General features: G+C 44.0%; 1 protein-coding gene and 2 long non-coding RNA genes across 6 annotated transcripts in view; 2 read left to right on the top strand and 1 right to left on the bottom strand.

Moving 5' to 3' along the window:
* The window catches only part of ANXA13 (annexin A13), a 50,943-nt gene that overhangs the window by 21,334 nt on the left and 2,024 nt on the right, over positions 1-27,585 (bottom strand). For all 3 annotated transcript variants that reach the window (XM_045453743.1, XM_045453744.1, XM_045453745.1), the window contains one exon: positions 6,162-6,237. In XM_045453743.1, coding sequence (XP_045309699.1) covers positions 6,162-6,237 — 76 coding nt within the window. The remainder of the gene's footprint in view (positions 1-6,161; positions 6,238-27,585) is intronic.
* Positions 1,036-5,939, top strand: LOC123585498. 2 transcript variants are annotated; one of them, XR_006706240.1, is made up of 4 exons: positions 1,036-2,916; positions 4,094-4,274; positions 4,746-4,890; positions 5,787-5,939. It is a non-coding gene; the product is annotated as an uncharacterized LOC123585498 (long non-coding RNA). The 2 variants fall into 2 exon arrangements; XR_006706239.1 differs by lacking the exon at positions 4,746-4,890 and having other exon boundaries at positions 2,396-2,916; positions 5,787-5,938.
* On the top strand, positions 6,174-27,220 carry LOC123585499. Its single transcript, XR_006706241.1, has 3 exons — positions 6,174-6,258; positions 25,371-25,460; positions 26,542-27,220. It is a non-coding gene; the product is annotated as an uncharacterized LOC123585499 (long non-coding RNA).

The raw sequence follows: 27,585 nt of genomic DNA, 5'->3' as shown, positions 1-27,585 counted from the left end.
AAAGCAAATGTTACTGAGAAAATCATAAGGAAAATACATTTACAGTACTGTACTGTAAAATTCTGCATATAAGTGGACCTGTGTTGTTCAAGGGTCAAACCTGTTTTGTTCAAAGGTCAACTATATATAGATATCACTGAGTCATTAAACCCATGATTTTGCTGATATTTTGTAAAGGGCAGGGGTTGAATGAGTAGATTAACTCAGTAGTGCTCAGGTTGACAAAAATCATGGAAGGTGGTAGCTGAATGATTGGGGTTTGAAAGCCTGCTACAGAATGTAGACCTTTGGCAACAAAGGCACAGGGAGAGTGCCATGTGAGGACGGAGGACTGGAGAGATGCATCCATAAACCAAGGAACTCCTGAGGCCACCAGAAGCAGGGTAGAAGCCTGGAACAGGTCCTTCCTAGTGCCTTCAGGGGGGAGTATAGCCTACTGACTTCTTGACTTGAGACTCTGGCTTTCAGAACTGGGAGACAATAAATTTCTGCTGTTTTTAGCCACCTGGTATGTGGTACTTCGTTATGGCAGCCCTAGGAAGCTAACGTACCCATTATCCTCAGCAATGTCTCAAGACTTCAAGAAGGTCTTCACAGCCAGAGTCTGGAGAATCCTGCATTGGCCTTTTCCCAGCCCTACTCCTAATGGCCGCTCCCTGTGACTAACTAGCATGTGCTTGGTCATTTTTGATTGGAACTGACTTAGTTGAACTTGCGTGATCGCTCCTACCCAGCTGAGAGCTCAGAATCCCCAAGAAACAAGAGATGGTAGATGCATTTCATAGAAGAGTTGGGAGGAAGAAAAATCTGGGTCATGGGTGTGGGGAAACTGTGGAAGGGGGACATAACTACAGACAGAGGGACGGGAACAAAGAGACTCCCCTTATTTCTTTGCTGGTGAAGGCTTGAGGTGTTCTACCCCTGCCTCGACCCTGGTATCAGTCCTCACGGCAGTATTTGGGGAGACAGGGATAAGAGAGCTGCGTGCTTGTCCTGGCACAGCCATGAACTTTGTGTCCTCAGACTATTCACTTAGTCTCAGGGATTAGTTCCACCTTTATAATTCTGGGAAGACCTAGCTGTTTGATTCCAAATGGAGAAATAGAAAATTCTAGGATGAGCTCACCTATAAGAACAGCAGTGATTAATTGCCTGCCTCGTTCTGGTTCATTTCCAGCACTGTTATTTATGTTGTTCCTCTTAATTTTTTCCTGCTGTTTCAGCTTTACGAGGGATATCCAATTACTTCCTCTGTGACATTTTTTTTTTTTTTAAACTTTTGAGTGCCAGAAATCTCACCTCAGAAGGGGTTTCTTTTTCTGGTAAAAATCTCTTGAATCGGTCCCTTTCTTTCTGTGAGGGCTGCTCCTGCCCAGGTCCAGGGCCTCTGCATCTCAGGTCTGGATTCTTACAGGTGTCATCCCTAAAAGGAGCCTTCCTGCTTCCCAGGTGGCCCATTCGCTATATTGTGCCAGCCAGAATCTGGGGCTCATCCCTGGCTCACTCTTTCCCCTCACCCCATTCCAATTAGTTACCACTAAAACCTCACTATTCTACTTCCTTGATATCTCTCAGACCGACCCTTTTCTCTCCACCCTCACCTCTGTCACATTGCTCAGCAGAACTACTGATATCCAAATGGGGTTCCTGCATTATACACACCTTTCCAGCCGGCATGCACTGTCCCTAGAATGTGCTTGCTTATGGGCAGCTCACCTGTATCAAAGCTTGTAATAAAGGGCCCTACAAATCCAGAACAGAGTCTCAAGTCTTCAGTGGGGCGTATGAGGCCTCTTAGAGCAGCTCCTACTTGCCTCTCAAAGTCCTGTCCCTCCCACTCATGCTCTTTTGGGTTCTCCATAAAGCACGTGCAGCTCCTAGAACAGGCAACACTTTTCTTTCTCACCTCTGGCTCTTCCTTCTACCTGGAACACCTTTATCTTTGATCCTCACCTTCACTCCATTCCTCGTTCAGGACTCAACTCACTGGACTTTTCTGGAACGGAGGAGTCACTCCACCTTCTATGTCCCTCACATGGTCTGTTCTCCGTCCCATTTCTGCCATGCCACACTGCAAGTCCCATGGGACAGAGGAGGGATTTGCTCACTGCTGTATCCACATAGAAGCCTCTCAAAGTTCATCAGATGACTTGTTGAATGAATGGATATTTAAATTCATGCATATAAATGTGAATGATTGAATGAGTGGAGACGTTCGCATAGCATCATGACAGAACCTTGTCTCTGCATTCGCGTAAGCTGCGCCTGCTGCTTGGACCAATAGGAAATCTACTCTGATGCCAGAGTCAACCCATAGCAGGATAATTCAGGAAAATTGAATTAAAATTTTAAAAGTAATGTTTTTTAGATTTTCCTTCCTGGAATGCATTAGAAAGTGAGACCGGAGACCAACACCGTCCTGGGATGGCTTAGCATCACCCAGGAGGTTGGGGGGAGAGCCTGGAAATGACTAGATTTCCCTCAAGCTCTTTGAATCTGGTCTCAGGTTTTTGCTGGGAGCCCTTCCCACTACCCGACCAAGAAGCGATTTACTGAACAATGACCTCATTTTACATTTCACAATATGTGTGTCATATAAGCAGTCTGTGCTGCTGAACGGTTTCCTGTAAACATTTACAATGGTTTGAGGCACTGGGGCCAGTCCCCAGTAGTTCTGGGAAAGACTTTTTAGAAAACAAGAAGGAACCTCTGCCCCAACTGTACATTGGACACTGCAGAGTAATTATACAGTAGAGGTCAGGCCCAGGGCGATAATTAGCCTTGGGGGTGCCAGAGGGCCTCCTCGCTTTTGCTCTCCCAGCAATTTTCTGGGAGGAGACAGAGCTGAGTTTCAGCAGGATGGAGGCCGCTGGGTGTGAAATGCCCTCCGCTTCACACCGGGGGCCCATGTGCCACGTGAGTGATCTGAGTGGTGTGCGGGCGGCGGTGGGGGGGGGGGTCTCTGCTTTCCCCAGAGGCCCCTCATGCCAGCCCCAGGGGCCTGGCTGAGCTGCGGAGGGGGGAAGGCTGTGGGCTTCCCAGTCCCTCAGTGTCTCCTTTGAAAATGGGAGTGCAGGGAAGGCAGGGGAAGCAACGAGTGGGGGAGGATCTTGCGTGACAGGGAGGGTACTCGTCTACTGCGTTAGTTTCCTGAGGCTCCTATAATAATTACCACAAACCCTGTGACTTAAAACAGCAATATATTCCCTCACAATTCGGAGGCCAAACGTGTGAAATCATGTCGGCCACACTCCCACCAGAGGCTCCGGGGTCAAATCTGTGCCTTGCCTGTTCTAACATCCGGAGGCTGCAGACAGTCCTTTGCTCAGCGTCTGGAACATTGCTCCACTCTCTGCTTCTGCTTCACGCGGCCTCTTCCTGAGTGTTTGCTTCTGCCTCTCTTCCTCTCTTTCCTTTTAAAAATTTTATTTATTTATTTAAGTAATCTCTGTACCCTGTGTGGGGCTTGAACTCAGAACTCCGAGATCAAGAGTCTCGTGCTCCACTGACTGAGCCAGCCAGGTGACCCTCTCCTGTCTCCTTTAAGGACATTAGTCAATGGATTTAGGGCCCACCCAGGTAATCCAGCTTCATCCTTTCTCAAGTCCTTAACTTAATTACATCTGCCAAGATCCTTTTCTCAGTTAAGGTCACATTCACAGGTTCTGGGTGGATATATCTTTGGGGGGAGCACCATTCACCCTGGTACACTCTCAGTAATAAAGAGCTAAGGCCACTCCGGGGGTGGGGGTGCTCTTTGCTGCCCATACTGATCTAATTGGCTTTGTGGGGATTTTGGATCTGAGCTTATCCTTTAAAAGGAGCAGATTAGCATGTAATGAGGGCCAGAGTCGTGCTGAGACTGTGCTGCCTTCTGCCTCAGCACCTGTCTGCAAGGAGGCATTATTAGCCCATTCTGCAGTTGAAATGGGGCACCAGTAGGTAGCAGAGCAGGGGCTCAAACCCAGGTCCAAAGTTCATTCCCATGCCTGGTGAGGGGAAAGGGAACTGGGCTCAGGGTTACCAGATCCCAGTTCTAGGTCTGGTTCCACTCCGGTGTGGCTTGAGAAGCATTAAGCTCTGTGGCTCTCAGATGGACTAGACCTTGCTCCCAAAGCGTGGTCTCAGGATCTACAGCATCAGCATCACCTGGGAGCTTACTGGAAATGTAGGATCTCAGAAACCACTCGGAGCTACCAGTCAGAATCTGCGTGTTAACATCCTGGCGACTCAAAAGCACGTTACATTTTAGGAAGTCATGAACTAGAACTAAGGTAATCTTCATGGCAACTTTTCCTTCAGAGAGACTGTTTCTGTGTTTCTTTGAGGGAGAATGACAAGCATCCTTTTACATTTCAGAAAGGATAATGGGTGTTGGGTCCATACGCTGTCAGGTTTAAGGCATTCTCTTCAGAGAATAACCTCTGAGCTTCAGCATTCTCTGTTAAGTTGTTATAATACAACTTTATAAGGTTGTTGAAAGGGTTACACGAGGTGATGTGTTTGCAGTGCCCAGCTTAGCACGTGGCACATAGAAGGTGCTCTACAGCAGTAATCAATCAGCACAACAGTGGTCCCACCTTCAAGCCACATCCAAAAGGGAGAAGAAAACACCGGGTGGCTTTGGCATTCAGTAGGTACTCTATGTTGAATGCACTGAGTGGCTGAAAGCACAGGGACGTATCATTAACTGCAGCTGAGTTATTCCCACACCCACTTTGTTCCTGTCTCCAACCCACATCCAGGTGTCAGGACCTCACTTGAGAGGCAGCAGGGAAGCACCTGTGAGGCTGGCTCAGCCACTCAGTAAAACTCAGAACTATAAACATCCTGCCACTTCCAGGCAGACACGGCTCCCGGCAGCTGTTGTCCAAATACAACATGAGCCAGGTCAGGATATGAACAAGAAGCAGCTTCTCTCTGCTGAGCTTTTCTCTGATGCCCCCCCAAACCAAGCAAGCTAGTTGTCATCCTTCATTTCCAGCTCCCTCTCCCTCTGGTTTATTCCCAAACACTTACTATATAGAAATCCCTTTTACCACGCTCCTACAGGGTCTTCTCCAGCCCCAGCTCCCTTGGGACTTCTCCAACATTTCTTGGGCAAGACAGACTATTCTACATTCAGATAGTTCCTTATGTTGAAGCGAAATATGTCTTCTTCGAACTTAGTTCTTTCTGTGGAGTCTCAAAGAATTTATGGTCATATTTGTTCTACCACAAGTACCCATTCCTAGGAAAGTAAATCTTCACCGATTTACTTCTAAGTAAAAATCTAGCACTTGTTTTTGCAAAACAATATGCCAAGTGAAAGAAGCCAGACACAAAAAGGTCACATACTGCATGATTCCCTTTAGATGAAATGTCCAGAATAGGCAAATCCATAGAGACAGAAAGTAGATTATGATTGCCTGGGCCTGAAGGGAGTGGGGAGTGGGGAGTGGATGCTACTAGAAATAGGGTTTCGTTTGGGGGCAGTGAAAATGTTCTGGAATTAATAATGATTGTTATCGATCCTGTGAATATACTAAAGCCCAGATTTCTGGGACTAGGAAATTTTTCATCTGTGATCTCCTTGGGTCTCAGAGCCTCTCTTCATGGTCTTATTCCTAGATGCTCTTCCCTTCATCTTACCTTGTTACTGGGGTTACCTTATTCCTGATCTCTTTCTCAGTCTCCTATTCTTGGCTATGCACTTACCTGAGGCATTGATGTAAATAGTTTCCCTGGCCTTGACCCTTGATTCTTGACCTCGGCCACTGTTTTATGTTTACTCGATCTACTTCTAGATGACATTCCAGATCCCTAATCCAGCTTTCATCAGACCTAATTCCCTACCACCTCTCATGAGAGGGACCAGAGAGACGTGGATGACATTAGGATTGCATAACTACACTTCTCATGAAGTTTCCTCCACCTTAAGGTCAGATGCAATGTCATAGTATCCAGTTTTTAACTATCCTATTGGACCTTGAAAAGCATTAGGATCTGATTATAGTTTGGGTATCTTTTACAAAGAGAACCCTAGAGGTAATTAACTTGGGTTAGTTCGGAATGTACAAGATCAGTGGGAGGTCATCTTCCTAAGATCATGGGAAAGTTGGACAAGAGATCAAATATAATCAACTTCAAAAGTAAATTTAAAAACAAAATAGATTCCATACCCATTCCTTTGCAGGCTTCGTTCAGCATTTTGGCATCCTGATCCACATCAAAACCTTGATGACTTCTTGCTTTGGCCTGGAGAAAATAATTGAAAAGGTGAGTGGACAATATGGGCATTCTTGAATTATCTCTGGCTGATGTTGGCAGCTATTTAGAAGATGAAGAAGTCATCCAAATGAGGGACCAGCTGCCACTTTATACATAGGTACATGCGGAAATCAGCTTGGGAAACTCTGGCCCCAGAGAGACGACTGGTACTCCTTGGAGCCAGCTGGCCTTGGATGACCACTGAGAATGGGCCTCTCTGTTCATAAGGACAATCAGCCTGGCCATCTCTGGGTTGAGACATTTTGACATCAAGCCTACCTTTGTGTGACTGCCTCTGAAACAGAGAATAATACAGTGGGCCAATGTCCTGGAATGCTGGATCTACCCTCTTGTCATGAGACACAAGTGTGTCTAGGGAGTAAGTGTTGCCAGGCTGAGGGTTCTAAGATTTTATGACAGATCCATCCATTTGGTGACCTGGGCTAAAGCTTTGCCATCCACACAACGAGAGACATAACATTTAGTTTGCCAGAGACACCTACCGACCAGAAATAGCAGAGTTGCTGGTTTTTACTGTTCCTCGGGGAGAGAAAGTTCTGTTCGTATACTAAGTTAGGGTTTCTCCTTTTACTTCAGTCATTGGTATAATAGATGCACTAATTTGTCCACAGCTACCTAAGTCTATGTTATTATTATCTGCTTACAATTTTTCTTTCAGCTCACTTAGCTGGGTTTTACTTAAAGTTATTTTTAAAAGGAAATTTTCTATTAGCACTAAAATGGAAAAACAATATTGGTTGCCTAAACAAAAGCAACATAAAAATAAATGCATCACTATTAAAAATTTAAAGATGTGAGGTTAATTGCAGTGACACAACTATTAGCTTTGAACCTACCCTGTGTTTTTGCAATTCTTTGCCTTTCCTCACAGAGATTATCTTTGATGACACGTGTCACTTATTTCCCACCCTTCAATGAAGGAGTGATCATGCTGCTGTCTACACCACCTACCCAATTCCCCTCTCCCGCCTTTCGTTTTCCTTGGCCCCCATTGGGAAGGCATAATAAACCACATAAAGCACAGTAGACATATTGTACTTATTTGTCTGGCATTGCTATTCCTTTGGTGGGGGGGCTTCCCTTTCCCCCATTTTATATGTTTTCATGGGGGCTGTCAGTCATGAGGCTTGAGCCTCCTTGTCCCGCCCTTGGGTGGGCACAAACCCTGCCACTCTGGCAACTGTGACTGGTTCAGGAGTAGGAGTATAATCCAAGCAGTATCAGAGTCTTTTCTTTGGTTGATATTGAGATAGAGAAAGAGATGTCTTCTGACTGGGCTTGTTCAGCTGAAAGAGTGAGTCTAGGCCTGCTGGTTGCCATTTTATCCTCTGCATGAAGGGACATGAGTTCAGAGTGAAGCAAGGCAGAGACAAAAAGAGTGGAAATATGGAGAGAGAAAGAGAGACTGAATACCACTGTATAAATCCTCGGACGCAGCAATGCCTGTTTCCTAGCTCTTCCCATTTTCATTAATAAACTACGACTTTCTCGAAGTTAGTAAGTTGGGTTTCTGCCCTTGCAACCAAAAGTGTTCTGAGTAATATCCACAGAATAGAGGAGGGCTGACTTCTAGGCCTTTCTTAATAGAGATTCATGTAATCCTAGAGCCAAAGGGATCTTCTAGGGCCGCCAGTCATCTCTCTGCCTTATGGGATCCCTCCATTACACAGCCCATCTTGAAGTATCTCTTTCTGAAGCATGCTGGGAAGGGGACTTACATCTCTTGAGCACCTGCCACATGCCAGACAATTTCTTCGTTTACAGACCTTTCTTCATTATTAACCCAGAAGAGTAGCCATTAGGAGTCTAAACTTACAGAGAAGGACATCAGGCAGGTTAAGTAAGGAAGGTGTCTGAACACTTGCGGATATAGGCAAGCCCAGCATGGTTTGCCTCCTAAAGCCCATGCTCTCAGTCCCATGCACCATCCTGCCTCGTGCTCTAAGTAGGATGGGGGCCTTTATGTTCAGCATTTTTTTCTTTCCAAATCTCTTGTGTGGTGTGAGAAAGCTATCTGGTGCCGCTGAAGGCTTGCTGGCAGGACCATCGACAGAATTTTCAGGGCTCAATGCAAAATAAAAATGTAGGGTCCTTGTTCCAAATGGATTTAGAACTTCAAGATGGTGACATCAGAGCGTTAAAGCAAGCTCGAGGCCTTTCTGAGTGCTGGGTCTGTGCACCTGCACAGGCTGACACTATGGAGCCCGTCCTGCCTGTTGATCAAGTTCTCTGAGTGTGGGAGAGTGGCAAACGGCAATCTCAGAAGAGTGAATGGTGTCTTTGCTTTTCATTAGAAGGATTTTGTGGAAGGTTCGGGGAGTGAGGTGCCATTGGACCAGAGCAGCACACATCTCCTCTTAATAAGCTGTTCATAAACCGTTCTGATGTCATTTGAGCCTCATCAGGGCAAAGAATCTGGTGGGACACTTATATTTGCCCCACCTCACATAAATTGAAACAGAGGCACAGGGCTCTGTGAATAGCTAGGGAGGTTGTGCCCTGGCTGAGGGGCAGGGGGGCTGGAGTCCAGCTGGGATTACATTTGCTAAGCCAGCAGGGCTGCTTCTCCCCCAGAGAGACACATTTTTTCCTCAGTTGCACAGAGATGCAGCCAGGACTTGCAGAAGCCCTGTGGAGACTTGCTTAAGATCCCCTGGCCAGGTGATGGCTGCAGGGGAGCCAGGGGTAGACTCGTTCTGTCAAGTATGAAGAGACACTTCCGTCCTTCGTCCCCTTACTATTTTAGTGAGGTAGGTCCTTGATACAAAAATAGAGTTAGAGGAGCCAAAAATAAAGGGGGGGGGACCCTCTGAACATATCTAGTTTATCCAAGGCCAAAAGATGAAGTGTCATTTAGTCCCCAAATAACAGTGATATCGGGGGGGTGGGGGTGGGGAGGGCAGTGGGAGAATGTTGAACTACACGTTAGGAACAAAGATGACGTGGAGACAACTTTTTCTTTTTTGCTTAACTGAACATGCAGCATTGAGCTAGTGAGACCCTGTTGGACTTCCAACCTATAGAACTATAAGGCAATACGTTTATGTCATCTTTAAAAAATTCAGTGTACAAGTCTGCATCCGACACACTTCAATCTGCCATCAAGGCAGGTGGAAGTTAGGAGTTCCCAGGTTCCTTCTAAGGACCACTCTTAGCCATGTTGGTTATCTTTCCTAATCCAAAGAGTTTTGTTCCTCATAACAGCAGGCTATTTGATGTCAGAATAAAGAGATCACATGATGGGACTTATTTAAAGGCAGGGAGGGAGGCGAGAAAATAGGCTGTTAGGAATTTCCCCCTCTGCGTGGCTGGGACTGCCTCCACAAAGGACATATTATTCATCAGTGCCACCCAGTGTTGATGCAAGGGGTGTCCTTGGCTTGTTCTAATGAGCTGGGTAACCATCTTCTCTGGAATGTATACGGAGTGGACATTCCACCGTTCATTGTTCATTGTTAGAGATCCAGGCAGCTGACTTTGGGACCTCAGGCCCATTTGCCCATCAGATTTCATTTTGGAAACCTGAGGCCATGGAGCAGAACTTCCACATAAAGCAGGTCTGCAGGAATATGAGTCAGGCACAAAATGGGGGTACAGGGGACTCCAGTATGAGGACAGATAGGACTGTGATGATTTGAGCAAATACACAATGTTCCACTTGCTTTCAACTTTAGGCAAAATAGAGGCAGAACAACATTCCTTTTTTGTTTTCTTTTGATTTGTTGTTTAACAGCATTTACACTGACACTCAAGGGACACATTAAAAAGACAAGATGTCAGATGTTAATAAAAATGATTATAGAAGTCTGGGCTTTGAGCCCACATGAATCCAAGTTTGAATGTGGTTCTATCCCTTAGCAGCCATGTGAACTTGAGCCAATAACCTCTAAGTGATCATTTCCTCACCTGTGAAATGGGGACAATGTCTGCCTTGTAAGATTTGAGGCTTATGCGAGATAACATTTCAAAGGCCAGATAGATAAGGAGCCACAGAACTGCTAATTTTTCCCTCTGCTTCTTTGGGCCATCTCTTGTTTTTTTGCCTTACAGTGAGGTTAGGTTTTCAATTCTGCATATTTCCACTTGACAAGTTTGAAAGATTTACATCTATCTATCTATCTATCTATCTATCTATCTATCAATCTATATCTGAGAGATGTCTTCCAAACTTGAAATTGTAAGATGTAGATCTATCTCCAGTGCTCCAAACTGTATTTGAATCCCAGAATAATTGCTATTACTCATGTGACCTTCGGCAAGTTTGGGAGCCCCTCTGTGCTGTGGTTTTGTCATGGCAAAATGTGGCCAATAATAGTGTCCACTCATAGGTCTCTTACGAGAATTTAAATGAAGTCATTCATACCAAACATCTAAATGAAGCCTAGCAGAGAGCATGTGCTTAAAAAAATGTAAAGGATTAATAATGGAAGGCAGATCAGCAAAGAACCTTCTAGAGTATTTGAAACCGTCTCCTGCTCACAGGGTTTCTACCTTGTAAATGGTACTCTAAGGATCGGTTTTTCATTGATCACCGGCAGTTTGGATCTAAAGCTCCAGACACATATTTCACACCAGGCAGTGAAGTGGTTCACAATTCAGGCTGCACGGAGTCAGGTGACCTGGGATGACACCCAACACCACATTTTGTTAACTGCCTCATTTGATTAGTGTAATAATTGGCACCTCATGGAGTGTGAGGATCTCACTGAGATACAGCCCGGGTGGGTCACTTGCCAATGTACCAGTCAGGCTCACAATGGGAGCGAATACCATGAACTCTACAAGAGGCACTGCCTGGTGCAAAAATGAGCTGGGGACTTTCAGTCTTGTTTTTGCTTCCTTCCTTCCTTCCAGCATGTCTACATGTCACTTCTCTGTGTCTCCATGTTCCTGCATCTTAAACAAGGAAATGAATGATCCATTTTTCTGGAAGGAGGAGTTATACAAAATGAACTGAGATGCTATGAGCCTGGAAGCAGAATGAATGCCGAAAACACCCACTCTGTGAAATGACTCAGAGACAGGCCAACTTCAGCACATCGAGTGCCTAGGAGGGAGGTTGGCTGTTGTACCAAGTCAGATACCACGTCCCCTACCCTGCCCCACCAGCCACAAGGGCCAGAGTGGTGACACAGACAGCTGACCAAAGGCTTCTCTCCTGGTCCAGGTCAAGGAAAGCTTAACTCTTGGGATCAAAGGGAACATTTTAAGAAAATCTTCCTCCAGCTTGCAGCAAACTCTGGGGATGGAGTTTGTGAAAATTTAGCTGAGGGATATGATTGGCAGACTGTTGCTATGTATTACGTGGTAACCAGGATGTTCCAGGACCCAGCCTTAAGCACACTCCTATTTAAGGCCACTCCCACTCATCAGTCCTGGTGACCTGATGTATTTGGAGAGCATCAAGACTGGGAAATAAGAATATACTTCTCACAAGAGACATGGGAATTAATTAAAAAGCAATACACCACAGGCAAATTAGAATCTCCTCTGAATGGTTCCTCTTCTCTGCCCGCTTCCTTCTTCTTTCCTCCTCTTTTTTTCCTCCCTCCCCTTCCTTCAACAGACAAGTAGTGAGGGTCTGCTGTGGGGCCAGCACTGCCCTGGTGAGGGGGACTTGATCAATGAAGCGCAGGTCTTGTCCCCAGGGAAGTAAACATGCAAGCAGATCAATGACAATTCCATTTATAATGGGGCATGCATGTTGGGTGCAAATCGCTGAGAGGAAGAAGGGGAATTTTTAGGGAGAAGTTGACATCTGTGCTCGTTCATGAAATATGAGTTAGGCAAGCATAATACATACGTATGTACATACACACATATATACGTACATACATACATACGTACACACATAAGGAGGGGTGACCTGCCACTGAACTACTGCAGAACGGACATGATTGATCTAAACAATACACAACGATGTAATGTGGACTTGGGAGTGGGACCTACAGCGTTCAGTTATGCTTTGCTCCTTACTGGTTGTACGACCTCTGCCCCAGGCAAGCTGACCCATCTCTCTGAGCCTTTGTTGTCTCAGGTTTAAAGTCAAGGTGCACCTGTGCATGGGCAGCGTGAGGTTTGGATGCAGTCGTGTTGGGGATGTAGTGCCAGGTTACAGTGAGCACTTGGTTGGTGGCACGTAGGAGGTGCTCAGTGACATAAGGATGTAGGGGTCATTTGTAAGCCCTGAAGTATTATCAAAATGTAACGGGAGTGGCATTTTGTTTGTTCTTTCCAGTGCAGTTCCCCAGAAGCCCTGGCTTGCTGCAATTTGCTCGGTAAATATTTGAAAGTGGTTGCTTGGTATCCAGGCTCTGAGACAGGAGGGCTCTCAGGAAGCGCTGGAGAGCAGAGGGCTCATTGTTACACTGATCTCAATGGTGTTGCTTTTGGAGCCAACATGAAATCAGGAGGAGGCTGAGGAGATTAAAAATGAGAGCCAGGATTAGAACCAGGAGGTGGCCTGGGCATTTTAAACAGGAGCAAGGTGGAGGCAGGCAAGGGTTGTGCCCGGGAGAGCCTCAGACATGCCTGAATTCTCCCCAACATAAGCAGTGACCGTTGCCCCTGCTAGTTAATGGTACCTTGAGCCAGTGCTGGTGATTTGGGCTAAATCTGCATAGATTTTAGTCGTTAGAGAGTTAGGGAAACTGAGGTCCAGTTCGGGAAAGAGACTTCTTCGTGGTCACGTTGGTATCCATCCCCCCAAAGATGTCTACCCTTGAACCTGGCATGATGCTATTTTTCTCTCCTTACCCTTTCTAAGCGTCTCTTTTCCATCTGAAAGATAACAAGGTCTTGGGGGTTGTTACAAGGATATGCATCAAACATACTTGGCAGGAAGCTGGGCACATGGTGAGTGTTCAGTGTTATTTTTATTACTTCCTTCCATCTTGACCTGATTCCTATGGAGTGTTGAATGAGCCCCTGACATGTTGCTTTGTGTGGCACCTTTAAAATAACTGATTACATAATTTTGTCCTAAATCAGAAACCATTTTGTACTTAACAGATAAGTAGTAAGCTGGGCCAAGCGTTGAAGAGAAATTTAAGGGATTAACACGTAAAATTGAGAATGACAGCAAAATACAAAGTACCTACTATGTGCCAGGCACTGGCCCAAACAACTGAATCCTCACAAAAACTCTATGAGGTAAGTATTATTACCTCCTATTTTGCAGTTGACAAAACCAAAAAACAGAAAGGTTAATAAGTTATCTGAATCACACAGTTATTAACTGATGGAATTCAAACCTACACAATCTGGATCCAGAAATTCCACCATTGGCTTCTCATTAACTAATTTTTTTGTCTCTTTCAAAATTATCATTTTTAAATTTAATGGTAGAAAATCTCAGTCCAACCCTCAGAATGCTAGTATTTTATAGATACACCGGCTAAGACCTGTGATTTGTCCACTGATCAGGGAAGCCAAGGACCCCTTGCATAGCTGTGAGATCAGGAAATGTTCTTGATGAGACAATAGGAAGTGAAGTGGAAAATGAAGGCCAGCTACCACTATTTGCAAGGCAAAATGGATAGCCTCTCCCTGTGAGCAGAGCATATGTGCAGGAAAGGCACTGTTGTCAAATTCTGCTCTCAGTATCTTTTTGAGTCAAATGGAATCATGTGTTCTGCTTTTCATCTGTGAACTAAGACTAATACCTATGTAGCAAAATCTTGGGAAGATGAAATAAGACAATGTGATTCATTACAGCATTATTCACAATAGCCAATACAGGGAAATAACCTAAGTGTCCATCAACAGATGAATGGATAAAGAAGACGTGGTGCACACACACACACACACACACACACACACTTACACTTACACACAAAATGAATATCAAGCCAACTTACAGAAACAGAGACTAGAATGGGGGTGGGGGAGAGGGGAGATGTTGATCAAAGTGTACAAATTTCCAGTTATAAAATGAATACATTCTGGGAGCCTAATGTACAGCATAGTGATTATAGTAATAATACTGTACTATATACTTGAAAATTACTAAGAGAGTAGATCTTAAATGTTCTTACCACAAAAAGATGGTAGTTAAATGGTAGTTATGCATAATGCAGGCGTTAGCTAAGGTTATAGTGGTAATCATTTTGCAATATGTAAGTGTCTCACATCAACACACTGTTTGCCTTATATTTATGTGATGTTGTATGTCAATTATATCTCAACAAAGCCATATGAAAAGATATTGTGAGGGTTCTGGGCAGGGAGATTTCATTATGATGATCCAGAGCTGGCAGGGGAGAAATTGGCTTTTCTGCCCTTCTCTAGCAGGCTGTCAGGACACCTCCTCCTTTTCCTCCTTCCTTCCCCATCTTACCTCAAACCTTCCTGTTCCCTGTTTACTAAAACATCTTGCCCTTTGAGTAGTGGAGAGATCATAGCTAAGGGACTGTGGTGTGCCAAGGGGTTGAAATTTAGCAGAGGCAGTCTGAAGACAGAAAAGCATGAGGCCAGAAGGATGATCAAGGTTTCCAGCATGTTTATTCTTAGGGGTGACTGCTTTCCAGCCTGATAAACCGTCACATGTTTTCATAGGTAAAATTTCATTTCTCCCTACCTGCCGGAATCTGGGCAAAATGACTGCAGATTTACCTTATTAGGAAGGGTCCATGAATGTTCAGTGGGGGAAGAAGAGGAGGGGTACTATAAGCAGGCTCCTCACTGTAACTTCCCGAGTCCTCAGAGGGCCAAGGGGTTTGGGGGTTGACAGCACAGGTCTCATGCTCCTCCATTTCTTAAACACCTGGTTGCCCACTGTTGAGTCCACTGGCAACAGTGGAGAATGTATCTACTTAAGGGAATTTGCTGAAGCTGTATCTCCTCTCTGAAACCACTTATGACCCTCTTGGGAAGGATTGAGGACTTTCTGCCAGTTGGGCCTAAGGTGGCCAACTGATTGCCCAAGACTCAGGATTTCCTAGGATGTGAGATTTTCAGTGCTAAGACTGTGATGTTTCCAGGCTAATCAGGATGGTTGGTCACCCAAGCTGGAGCTGACTTTGAAAGCTTTCAAGAGACAATTGTGTGCATCTCTTCCCAACTCTGTGTTCAGTGAGGCCATGTTGGTAACTTGAAATCAGCTGTGATTTCATATTTATACTATGGAAATTGGCTCATGGCACAAATTGGGTTTTTGTCCTCCCCCGCCCCAAGAGCTGGTTGTGAAACATTTTCTGGCACACCAGTTTCTTTTTTGTGCTTATACTCCATTCTAGAGACTTCTATCAGATCTTCTTAAGATACATTATTATATTTATTCACTAATTTATCTCCCTCCCTAGGTTGTAAACCTCTTGGAACCAAGAACCATGTCATATTCCTTGTCATATCCAGCACCTATCATAATGCCTGGCACATTAAAGGCACTTGGTAAATGTTTACATATTGATGGAAGCTCATTTGAATTCTCTGCAGCTATAGGGTATTTCTCTTCCCTTCTAGAGGCGGAAGAATCTTCTTCCTTTGTATGTTACAGAATATGCCACATCTCTTTTCCTTTGCATCCTGGCCTTACTCTAGTTTGTATCAATGTCAGGGGTCAGTGGCAAGAGTGGAGACAGAAGAGGGGGAGAGTGGAGTTATCCAGTTAGACATCTTGAACTGATAATGATGTCAAGCCTCCTAGGGTAATGAAGCAGAGAGAATGATAAAAGGAACAGTAAACTTAATCAGGACACCTGGGAGAGCTCAACTGGACCTCACTTGGAGGCTTAACAAGAAACACAAATGAAAGTGAATGCCTAACGCTTTTAGGTCTGGAATAGTTTGAGCTAAATAGAATTTGATGCTCTTAGACTTAAGACCTATGGAGGAAATAGTGGACTCTGAGGAAGATGCCCTGAACACAGATGGATAGCTTTTCAACCCTGGATACACATCAGAATCATTTGAGATAGTTTTTTTTTTTTTTTTAATTATTTGAGAAAGAGAGAAAAAGCAGGGGAGGGTGCAGAGAGAGAGAGAGAGAGAGAGAGAGAGAGAGAGAGAATCTTAAGCAGGCTCCATGTTCAGTGTGGAAGCTGATGTGGGGTTCAATTCCATGACCCTAGGATCATAACCTGAGCTGAAATCAAGAGTCAGACACTCAACAGACTGAGCTACCCAGGCGCCCTGAGATGTTTTAAAATAGACAAATGACTGAGTCCCAACCTGATCCTATTAAATCAGAATCTCTGATATAAGTATTTGCAAAACTTACTAGATAATTCCAACGTGAAGCCAGGGTTAAGACCCACTGGTCTGACAGAAATTAGAAACTTTCCCATTGACATCCCAATGAATCAGAAAGACAACTTAAAAATGTGCTGAGGCTTTACACAAATAAGAAATCCTAGACTTTATTAAAGGAGCAAAAGATAAAGGGAAGAGGTTTATCATAGATTCTGAGGGTAGAAATTCAACCCAGGGTTTTCAAAATGGGTGACATGGAACACTGACTGTATTAAAGCCTGTTGGACTTTCAACTGAAAAAGGAATTCTTTTTAAAATTCTCTCTCAGTTCATCATATTAAGTCATTCTTTGCCTCGTGATAGTATGTCTTTCACACTCTTTCAACCCAGAGATTGGCAAACTATGGGCTATGGTCAAATTCTGGCCCATCATCTGTTTTTATAAATAAAGTTTTACTGGAACATAGCCAACCTACTCATATACATTTAGTCAAAGGCTGCTTTCACACTTCAGTGGCAGAGTTGAATAGTTGTAACAGAGGTTGTGTGGCACACAAAGGCTGAGATAATTATTTTCCCAACCCCTTCTCTTCTTTATGCAAATAGATTTTTTTAATCAGAAAACAGATGACAGAATCTGAGCCTTCAGCTGGCAGTAGTATTTAGTTAGAATTTAATATAGTCTTTTTGCCTTCATTTAGTTATCCACATTTATATCAACTGATAATTGATTTTCCATTTATGATACTAACATCAAGTTTCTTTTTAAGATTAATTTTTTATGTCAAAAATGAGTGAATTTAAAGAAAAGAGATAATAGAGCTATTAGCAGCATAGACAGCATATGTGTTTGGCAACATTCATGAAAGTCATATTTAAATCTGAAGTTTGGGAAACAATGAATGTATCCAGTCCCCTCATTTTACAGGTAAACTGAGGCCTAATTGTTGAGTCATCTGCACAGGGTCACTTACTTGCTTATGGAAAAATCTGGAGGCCTCCCTCTCAGGACAATGTTCTTTTACCTCTCACTGGTTACTCATTTGTACTTTGAAACTAATTAGCATGAATGCAAAGTATTGTACTATTCATGAATTCAGAAACAGAAAGATTCTGGCAACATTTCCACGGGCATGTTTAGTAGACATTGATGGGCAATTTGAAACACAACAGAGGGGCCATTCACATCTTTAAACATGAATCTTGGGTGATAGTGGCATATTGTTTCATTAAGTTGATTGTTTCTTAGGCATGGTTTCCTTGGAACAATACATTTGACTTTTTTTTAAGTCTTGCTTTTTTTTGTTGTTTTAAATCAAAATCTACTTAAATGCTTATAGAGCAAAAAGGAGACTACTAATTAGAAAAAATATGTATATTGCATTGTACTCTGTGGGGTCTATTTAAGCACAGTTTCAATCATATAAGAGTATTTGGTATTTCACCATGTCCTTATTGTTCTATTAGCATTCTCCATGGTCATAGCAAAGCTGATTCCTCCATTCTTAGATCGTCTGCCCACTTGGACCCTTTCAGAGATCTGTTAATCAAGGAGGTCGACAGGATAGCCAGTCAGTGTGTAGGAAGCCTGAGAGTTCTAGCTAACCTTAAAAGGTGATAAGAACACATAGAACTGTTACACTATTGATCTATCCTTTCAGAGATGCAATTTTAAAGTGACACATACGAGGGGCACCTTGGTGGCTCAGTCGGTTAAGCATCTGACTTCGACTCAGGTCATAATCTCATAGTTTGTGGGTTCAAGCCCCACATCAGGGCTGTGTTGACAGCTCAGCACCTGGAGCCTGCTTTGGATTTTGTGTGTCTCTCTATCCCTCCTCTGTTCACGCTGTCTGTCTTTCTCTCAAAATAAATAAACATTTAAAAAATTTTTAAAAAAAGTGACATGTATGAAATATGTGTTTGGCCATCATTCTAAATGGATAGGAATATTTGCATCATTTGGCAAATAAGTCTGAAAATAGAAAAAACATCCACTTGAATCAGATCTTGATATGATTTACATATGTATGCTGACTGTGTATTCTTGAAAAATGAGTGAAACTTTTCAGGTTAAAATAAATGACCTGTCTTCTAAACGTGGGATTATCTATATGTTGGCATTTTGAGAACACTTTTAATGAAGATTGATATTGTTAGATCATTTTCCAGAAAGACAAACTTTCTCAGGCTATGCTTTCTGCGTTATACATTGAGTTGGTGTGAGTTGAATTGGCATTATGCATTGAGTTCGTGTGATACACTGAGTTGGTCACCTATCAAAAGGTGACTAGAAGGTGGGGACCTGACCTTAAGGAGATCTGACCTTAAGACTCTCCAACATCTAGCGCCCTAAGGTGGTGGGCACCATCATTTCTGAAGGTACTGACAATATATTCAGAAGTACAAACAATGTGACTGGCCCACCATGCACTGAGCTCTGATATAGGGAGACTATATGGGGCAGTCCTTTCAGGGGCTACACTCAGAGGAGAGGTGAACAAATGGACTCATGATTGTTTCAATCAGTGACTTTCCATTGAGCACTGCTCATCTGGGCAGGAAAACTTAGCTCAGCTCAATGGCCTCAGTGCTGGATATTTCTGTAGAGAAGCCTTTCTCACTCTGGCCATCAGAGTTACTTATGGATTAACCGTCTTTTGGGGGGAAACCGCTGCCTCTCGCCTGCTGTTGTCACTACCAGGAGGACAAGGGTCAATCTTGAAGATGGATTGGCTCTACCCTGTGATAAGAAAGGCAATCAGTGTGAGGGAGTATCTAGGCCAGAGGGGCAGGAATACATGGTTGCTGGTAGAAGTTCAGTCAGATAAAGACATTATGGGGTCATCTCCTGCCCTATTGCCTTGCTTTCCCTAAGGTCTGTGTCTCAGAAGCAATTCTGTCTCTCTGGGGACATTTGGCAGTATCTAGAGACATTTTTTGTAGTCATAGGTAAGGGAGTGCTACTTATCTCTAATCCTAGAGATCAGCGATTCCTCTAAACCATCATAGAAGGCACAGAACATCCCCTCACAGAAGAATTTTCTGGTTCCAATATCAATAGTGCCAAGATCTAACATGATGAGTGTCTACCACCCTGGCCTAATGACTGCAACAATGCTATAAACATGTTTCTTTAAAAGGTCTTGAGAAGGCTGGGCTTCTGGTGCAAATGGCACATAGGTACTGACAAAGGCAAGGTCCCCAGTGACAAAGAGCAAATTGCTGTGGTTACATAAAAGGGAGGATTAGAAGTGGACCATGATGTCTTTCTTCCTTTAATTTTATTTCAAAGAAACTAGATGACAAATCTGAAAGGTAACTAGGTAACTAGGGGGAAGAATCTGACTTGAAGTTGGTCATCATCCTGTCATCATCCTCTGTTCTTTGTCTGCATCACAGTTGTAGGCTTCACAGCCTCAGCTGGCAGGGGCCTCATCAGGCAGCCTCAGCTGACTCATTCTTAGGGGCCCTTTAGTATTGTGGTGGGCTGGACAGCTCAGAGTTTCTACTAGAGGTGGAATTACATGCCCTGTATGGAAACAAGATCGCATCCTGGGGGAAAGTGACTGCTTTGAGGTTGTCCACAGATTGTTTTGGGAGTCAGAGACCTCTAAAGAGTGTTAAAACTCCAGATATCCAATTACTGCTGTATTGCATCAATGAAAATGAACTTGGAGGATAAGGTGATTGTGGGGAGATGATGGTCATTCCTCAAGCATGAAAGGAACCATGCCTTCAAGAGTTATGAAAAATGAAGCACTTTTCTCATTAGAAAAGAACTATCCATTTCCTTCTTCTATTGCCAAAGGCCGTTTTTCTGCCAATTCAATGAGAGTATAAACTTGGGATTCATTGCTTGCAGGAAAAAAAGAAGCAAGTGGACTCTGGGGTCCTCAAGAGTCAATGATAAGTGGGTAGACGGAATTGGAAAGAGAAAATACTGGGGGCTGAGCTGGGTCATTACAGCATTGAATGGTGCTGTGTAAAAGGCATAGCCAACAGTATGTGGACAAGTTTTGATTTGCTAAAAAGGAAACAAGGTAAAATAGCTAAATTTGCTTTGAGCAAATTTCTGTCTCCATCAGAATCAAAACAATGAATGTTATTCTTTCCCCTGGTAAGAGTTTAAATATGCATTGGATCCAATCCTATTAATTACTTCTTTAAAATTCTTTTAAACATTTTAATCTTCCTTTTCATTTCCACCACAACCATCCAAACCCCCATTACAGGAAGGGTGAATTATTTGACTGCCTTTCTATCTTATCTTTGAGTCATCATTCCCTTTCTATTTCAGTCCATCCAATATGGCAACAGACACAGCAGTAGTAATATTAATAAAAATCATAGTTATAAGAAAGCAATATGATAAAGCAATATCCCTAAACCCCAAGGATTGGTAAAGCCAACCTCTGCCACAGTGACAGTTCAAGGATTAGGTACATGACCCAAGTCAATCAGAATTTTCCCCTGACATGTGATAGAAACTTAGGGGGGAAAAAAACCTCTTTTCCTTGATGTTGTTAACGTGGAGCTACATGAGGCCATGGCCCTCTCTGTGGTGCCCAAACTATCTGTGGCCATGCCTCCCTCTCACCAACAACTTTTGCCTCCCACACCACTGGGGAAAAAGAAAAGGTTCATTTTCAGTGGGAGAGAATGAGCCCAACATGTAGAAAGAAGGAGAGAGAGCGAGAGAGTGAGATTGAGGAAGAATGTGCTAGTTGACAAGATGATATCTCCAGCCCCAGGGATGAATCACGATTCATGGCTGTCCTCTTCCCCTTGGCCAGTGATTGGTCTAGGGACAGGCTTTTGACCAACTCTGACTAATGAGATGGGATGTGATGCCTGCTTGGGGGCTTTCCAAAAAGATTATTCTGAGTGATAGGGGAGTGGTAAGAAGAAACGTACTTTTTTCTCTGTCCCCTTCCCTCTTACTTGTGATCCTATCACGTGTGATCATGAATTTAAACACAGACCACTATCTTGTACCCATGAGGGGAGCTGCTGCGAACACATCAAGGGTGGCAGAATGGAAAGGTAGACATGGCATGGGTCCTTAATGATGTGACTGAACCACTCAACCAACACTGGAATCCCCTCCTTTCAGACTTCGTGTGAAGGCTAATAATTAAATGTCTTTGTTACTTAAGCCACTCTTAGTCTTGTAGTCTACTACTTGTACTCACATACTGACTTGAAAACAAAACAACTATGAATTTGTACTCCTCCAATTACCTCAAGTGCAGCCTTCTCTCTTGAGTTTCAGATCCAGCTACCTGCTAGGTGTTAAACCCAGGTGTCCCACGGATATCTCAAACTCAGCAGATCCCAAAGCCAAATTCATCCTCGCATTGAGTAAACTTCCAGTTTGTTCTATTCCCAGGATGCACCCCATTCACCTGGGTACATAAGCCAGGTACCCGAATCACTCTGTAGTCCTCCTTGTCCCTCACCTACCTGTCCACTTAGCCAGTTACATCTATTTGACCTTCCCATCAGTCCTCTTCTCTCTGATCCCACTGCCACTGTTTAAGTTGGGAACACAGGCTCATCATCTTTCTCCAGGGCCACTGCCTCCTAAGTGTTTTATTTGCCTTTGGTCAGGAATCTCTCCAAAACTTTCTCTACTAGCTTCTAGCATGGTCCATCCAAAGTGCATCTCTGACCTTGTCATTCCCTTGTCTGAGATTAGTTATGGCTCCCCTATTGCCTAAGATACTAGTTCTCAAAGTGTAGCCCCTGGACCAGCAGCATTAGCATCATCAGGTAACTTGTGAGAAATGTAAAATTTGGGGCCCTGCTCTACTGAATCAGACACTCTGCAGATAGGGCCCAGCTCTCTGTTTAAACAAACCTTCCAAAGGAATCTGATGTACGTCGTTTAGAAAACACTACTGGCCTAAAGCAAAAAAACCCAATTTCCTTGGTGTAGTAGGTTGAATAGTATGCTCCCCGAATGCATGTCTACTTGGAACCTCAGAATGTGACCTTACTTGGAAATAGAGTTTTTGCTGATGTAATTAGTTAAGAATCATGGGTGAGATCATCCTGGATTTAGAATGGCTCCTAAATCCAGTGACTGGGGTCCTTAGAAGAAGAGAAATAGAGGGGAGGGCCATGGGAACATGGGAACATGAGATTGGGACTCTCCTGCCCTCAGCCAAGGACTGCAATGCCTGGGGCCACCAGAGGCTGAAAGAGGCAAGAAAGAATTCTTCCCTACAGTCTTCAGAGGAAACGGTGGCCCTGCTAACACCTTGATTTTAAATCCCTAGACACCAGAACATTGAAAGAATACATTTCCATTGCTTTCAGCCACCCAGTCTGTGGTCCTTTGCATATTAGCCCTAGGATACCAATACACTTTGCATAGCAAACAAGGGCCTTTAGGACACCCCTGTGCATCGCTGATCAGTGATCTATCAAAAATATGCGTGGTGTGCCTGTTATGTGTCAAGCCCCAGTGATGGAGCCGTGATGAGCGGTGGCAGTGCAGGCCCTGCAGAAGCTCCCGACCAGGGGGAGGGGCTAGCAGCTGCACAGGCAGGTGATGTTTGACGGATTCAGTGCTCTGCAGGGCAAGAGCCTTCTTGTACCTCTCTGCACCTACTCTGGCACCGTAAAGATTGCCCTTCTGCACCTTAGGAAGCCTCTCCCACTCCTTCCTCCCACACAGAATCACTCTCTCCCCTAAGTTTTGGACGTGTTTCTATTAGTGCAATCGTTGCACATCGTTGTAATCGTTTACTTGTTTGCCTCCCTTGCTAGACTGTGAGCCATTCAGAGGGCATGGACTGTGCTCTTTTATTCCTCTTTTTATCAGTGGTGCCTCAAACAGCACCTGGCTCATGGGAGTTTCTTTAAAAAAAATGTGTTGAACTGATAGCGAGGATGAAGAGTGGTTTCCTTCCTCTGTTGGCAGAGGGACTCGAGCTTACTTTTCTCCATGCAATGCTAGGATGAGTTGTGGGAGAGACTGCAGCCTGGGGTCAGTGGAAGGGGCAGAATGGGGCAGTTCCCTGGACTGCTTTTGGTGTCAAAGGCCCTGGAGGAGGGTGTGGGACTAAGTAGGCTTTAACAGCCATCATCCGGGCATCTCTGCAGGCTGAGTGATGGGAATGGTTCAGTCAAAGCTGGGGCACAGCTCCAGCCTACGCCTGTGAGAGGCTTTTGCTTCAAAGTTGATTTTCTTTCTTTCTTTTTTTCCCCAAAGTTTATGTATTTATTTTGAGAAGGAGCGAGGAGCGGGGGAGGGGCAGAGAGAGAGAGAGAGAGAGAGAGAGAGAGAAAGAGAGAGATTCCCAAGCAGGCCCCACACTATCAGCACAGAGCCCAATGTGGGGCTCGATCTCATGAGCTGTGAGATATGACCTGAGCCAAAATCAAGAGTCAGATGCTTAACTGATTGAGCCACCCAGGTGCCCCTCAACACTGATTTTTAAACTTGAGTGTACATCAGAATCACCCGGAAGGCTTGTTCAGGTGCAGTTGCTGGGCCTTCGCCCCAGAGGTTCTGATTCCATAGATCTGGAGTGGGGCCTGATAATTTGCATTCCTAACAGATCCTATGTTATTCCAGTGATGGCCTGGGGGCCACATTTGGGCACATCCCTGCACTAGAGGAACACGTGACATAAGACCCATGGTTCTCCACTTTGGGTACATTAGAAATTAGTTGTGGAGTTTTTAAAAAGTACAGATACAGCAGAACCTTACACATTGGTCGGGGCAGGGGGTGTAACTGGTCATAGGGATTTGGACTCCAAATGAGTAAAACATTGGTTTGAGTAAGCCTTTCCCGTAAAACATAATGAACTGATGAGGTGATCACACGTTTATTGAGCATTTGCTATGTGCCAGGGTTTGTGTCAGTAATGGGGATACAGAGATGAACAAGACACTGTCCTACCCCCAGTGAGCCATCAGTCCAGTCTGGGGAGGATGTGTGAACAGCTAGTTCTAAAATCCTGTGGGAGGGGAGTGATGACATTGTACACAGAGTAGCATGGAAACACTAAAGAGGAGCATCAGATCTAGGGGAAGAGGAGGAAGCTCAGGATCGGGGGTAAAGAGGAGATAATGGTCCAGTTCAACAGATTTAGAAATCCCAGTAGGTTAGCATCTAGTTGGTATAATGTGAAGAATTTCTACCTAAATCCAAATGCATGCTTCACCTCTCCTTGGTCAAATTACCTCATCTCTCCGTGCTTCACTTTCCCCAGATTGCAAAGGGGATAATAATCCTGTCTCCCTCACAGAGTTGTGTGGACCAAAGGACCAAAAGGACATGTGTACATGGGGGTCTTGGTAGAGTGAAGGGCTCAGAGTTCGTGCACACAGCCCGGGCCCCCAGAGCAGCTCACAGTCTAGCAAGCACTTGAGAAATGTCAGTTATCCTCATCATCCTTCCAGAAGGCCCCCTTGAAGCCTCCAGTTATGCCCACCATCACTGGGAATTTGAGTTCTGGCTGCTGTACAGCAGGGCAAGCATCTGCCTGATTCCATCCCCTACACCAAGTGGCCAACCGCCCCGCCCAGGCTCCTACAGCGTTAAAGCTCTTGTGTCAGTTTTTCAGTTTGCAAGTTCTTCCTTCCATTGGTATATTTGTCCTTGGCAAACTTTCCCCCCACCTTTAAGTGACTTTAAAATGGGGGCGCCTGGGTGGCTCAGTCGGTTAAGCATCCGACTTCGGCTCAGGTCATGATCTCACAGTTCATGAGTTTGAGCCCCACATCGGGCTCTGTGCTGACAGCTCAGAGCCTGGAGCCTGTTTCAGATTCTGTGTCTCCCTCTCTCTCTGCCCCTCCCCCATTCATGCTCTGTCTCTCTCTGTCTCAAAAACAAATAAACGTTAAAAAAAATTTAAATGACTTTCAAATGACTGCTTTTTATCTTCCAGAGACAAGAAACCCCTAAAGCCAACATTGTGTGTGATTGTGTCTCAAACGCAGCCAACTTTGAGTGGGAGGCTTGTTTTTAAAGGAAGAAGGTATGCTTAAGTGCATGTCCTGTTTTGACATCAGAGGTCCTTTTTGTTTCCTTCTATACCCACGGTGGTGGTCAGGACTAATTTGGGGGGATAAATGATTTCCTGATAGGAGAGGTAGGACTATGTGGTCTTAGTTTCTTTCGTGGTTTCTTTAGGGTTTGAGAATCACACTTCAATGCACACTTTTGGTTAAAGCCATACTTACTTTATCCCAAACTCCCAGTCACATTTTCACTTCCCTCCAGAGCCTACCTTCTTTTCCCAGGCATCTGGACCTATTCCCACCTCGTGTGTGGCTCCTGGGTGTTCCTAATCCACCTGCCTCGGAGCTTGCCTGTTCATCTGCTCCAAGTCCCAAACTGTTTTCCATTTTAGACAATATTTACATTGGCTAAATATTGGCACAAGCAAGTCATAAAATGTGGCATGCTCACAAACACCATGGCAGATCGCTGAGCAGATGTTCTAACATTTACAAGTCGGTTTTCACTTATGGACATTTATAATGACACCTGCTTTCCTTGGCGGTATGCTGATCTGTTCTTGTAAGAATAGTGTTATGCTCCAGTTCCGCGTTTCTCAAACACAGCTGCACATTTGGAACCACCTGGGGAGCATTTGCAAATCCCAGTGCCCAGACCAACCACCAGACTAAGTAATTCAGACTCTCTGGGGGTAGAACTCAGGATTCAGTGTTTTTTAAAACTCCCCCGGTGATTCCAATGTGCGGCCAACTGTGAGCACTCATTCCCCAGTTGAGTGCTTCTCAGACTGTACTGTGCATAAGAATCACTTGACGATCTTGCTAAAACGCAGATCTGATTCGGTAGGTCTTCAGGAGCTTTGGGTTCTGCATTTCTAACAAGCACCCAGACCATGTAGATGCTACTACTAGTTCAGAGACCACACTTGGAGTAGCAAGGCAAGTCGTGCCTAGTGCCTTGAAAATAATTTTCCAGAAATCATTTGTCCTCTTGAGTTTGTCCATGGCTCCCTCCCTATTGCTCTGCCCATACGCCACAGCCACACTCCAATGGCGAAGGGATTTCACTATTGATTTCAATTTTCTATTTTCCTCCAGGTAACGATTCTTCTGAAAACAACCCACACAAGAGAAGAGTCATCTAGCTAAATCTGAGCAGATTTTCCTGTGGATCTTACTTTTCTGTCTATGCACAAAGCTCACTGAGCACAAGGTCATGTCCTCTAGGCTAAGCAAACTCTTTGAATATTGCTTGATTAGCAAATGATAGTAATCGCGATTATTACTGCTCCAAATAGGTTAGTCACAAACACGATGTCTTCAGTTGAAAAGAATCATTAATGATTGCAAAGGGATTGGGGGAAAGCGCAAAACAAAAAAGTAAATTTTCAATCCTCAGAATTGGCTAGGAAGCCCTCTGTATCACAGCACCTTGGAAAATGTAATTTCCTGGCCAATATCCTACTGGCTTTGGAGTATTGTTTGTCAAGCATCTGTCTGGGCATCCTGGTCTGTGGACATATCCTTGGGACTTTGTAACTTTCCTAGTAGGCTTTTAAAATATGTATTTACTGCTGGTAATAACTTAAAAACTAAATATAAAGCATATTGAGTCATTAGGATGACCAAGGCTAGCACATGATTTCAACGCCTGCATTTGTGTTTCTATTTATGAATGTGTATATGCCGAATAGCCATATTTTAATTGTTGCAAGCAAATGATAAAAGAACAGAGAACAGAGGGAGGTTTAATACAAAAATCACACATTTTAGCCAAGAGAAGGCCCGATTGTTTTATAGGGAGTCTTACAAACAAAAGTTTCTCAGTTTTGGATAGAGAAACATAATAGTAGAACTAAGAAATCATGCACCACATCATATTTTAGACATGCTGCAACACAGAAGAAACCACATTATAGCCATCAGGACCATTTTAACATTGAGTGTAGTCATTTAATCCCGGCAAAATAACATCATCTATTATGCTAAATCAATAACATGCATCTATTTGCACATTAGCAACTTGTATTTTACTAGTATTTAATTTTATATATTTGTTTTGGTTATGTAACTGCTTCAAAACTACCAGCATTGTAGTTTGAAGCTTGTACATGTTCAAGTAACTTTCTAATACGAGTAATT

Source organism: Leopardus geoffroyi, chromosome C3 (assembly GCF_018350155.1).
Source record: "Leopardus geoffroyi isolate Oge1 chromosome C3, O.geoffroyi_Oge1_pat1.0, whole genome shotgun sequence".
In the NCBI taxonomy this organism is placed as follows: Eukaryota; Metazoa; Chordata; class Mammalia; order Carnivora; family Felidae; genus Leopardus; species Leopardus geoffroyi.
This window is presented reverse-complemented; position numbering and strand designations above follow the sequence as displayed.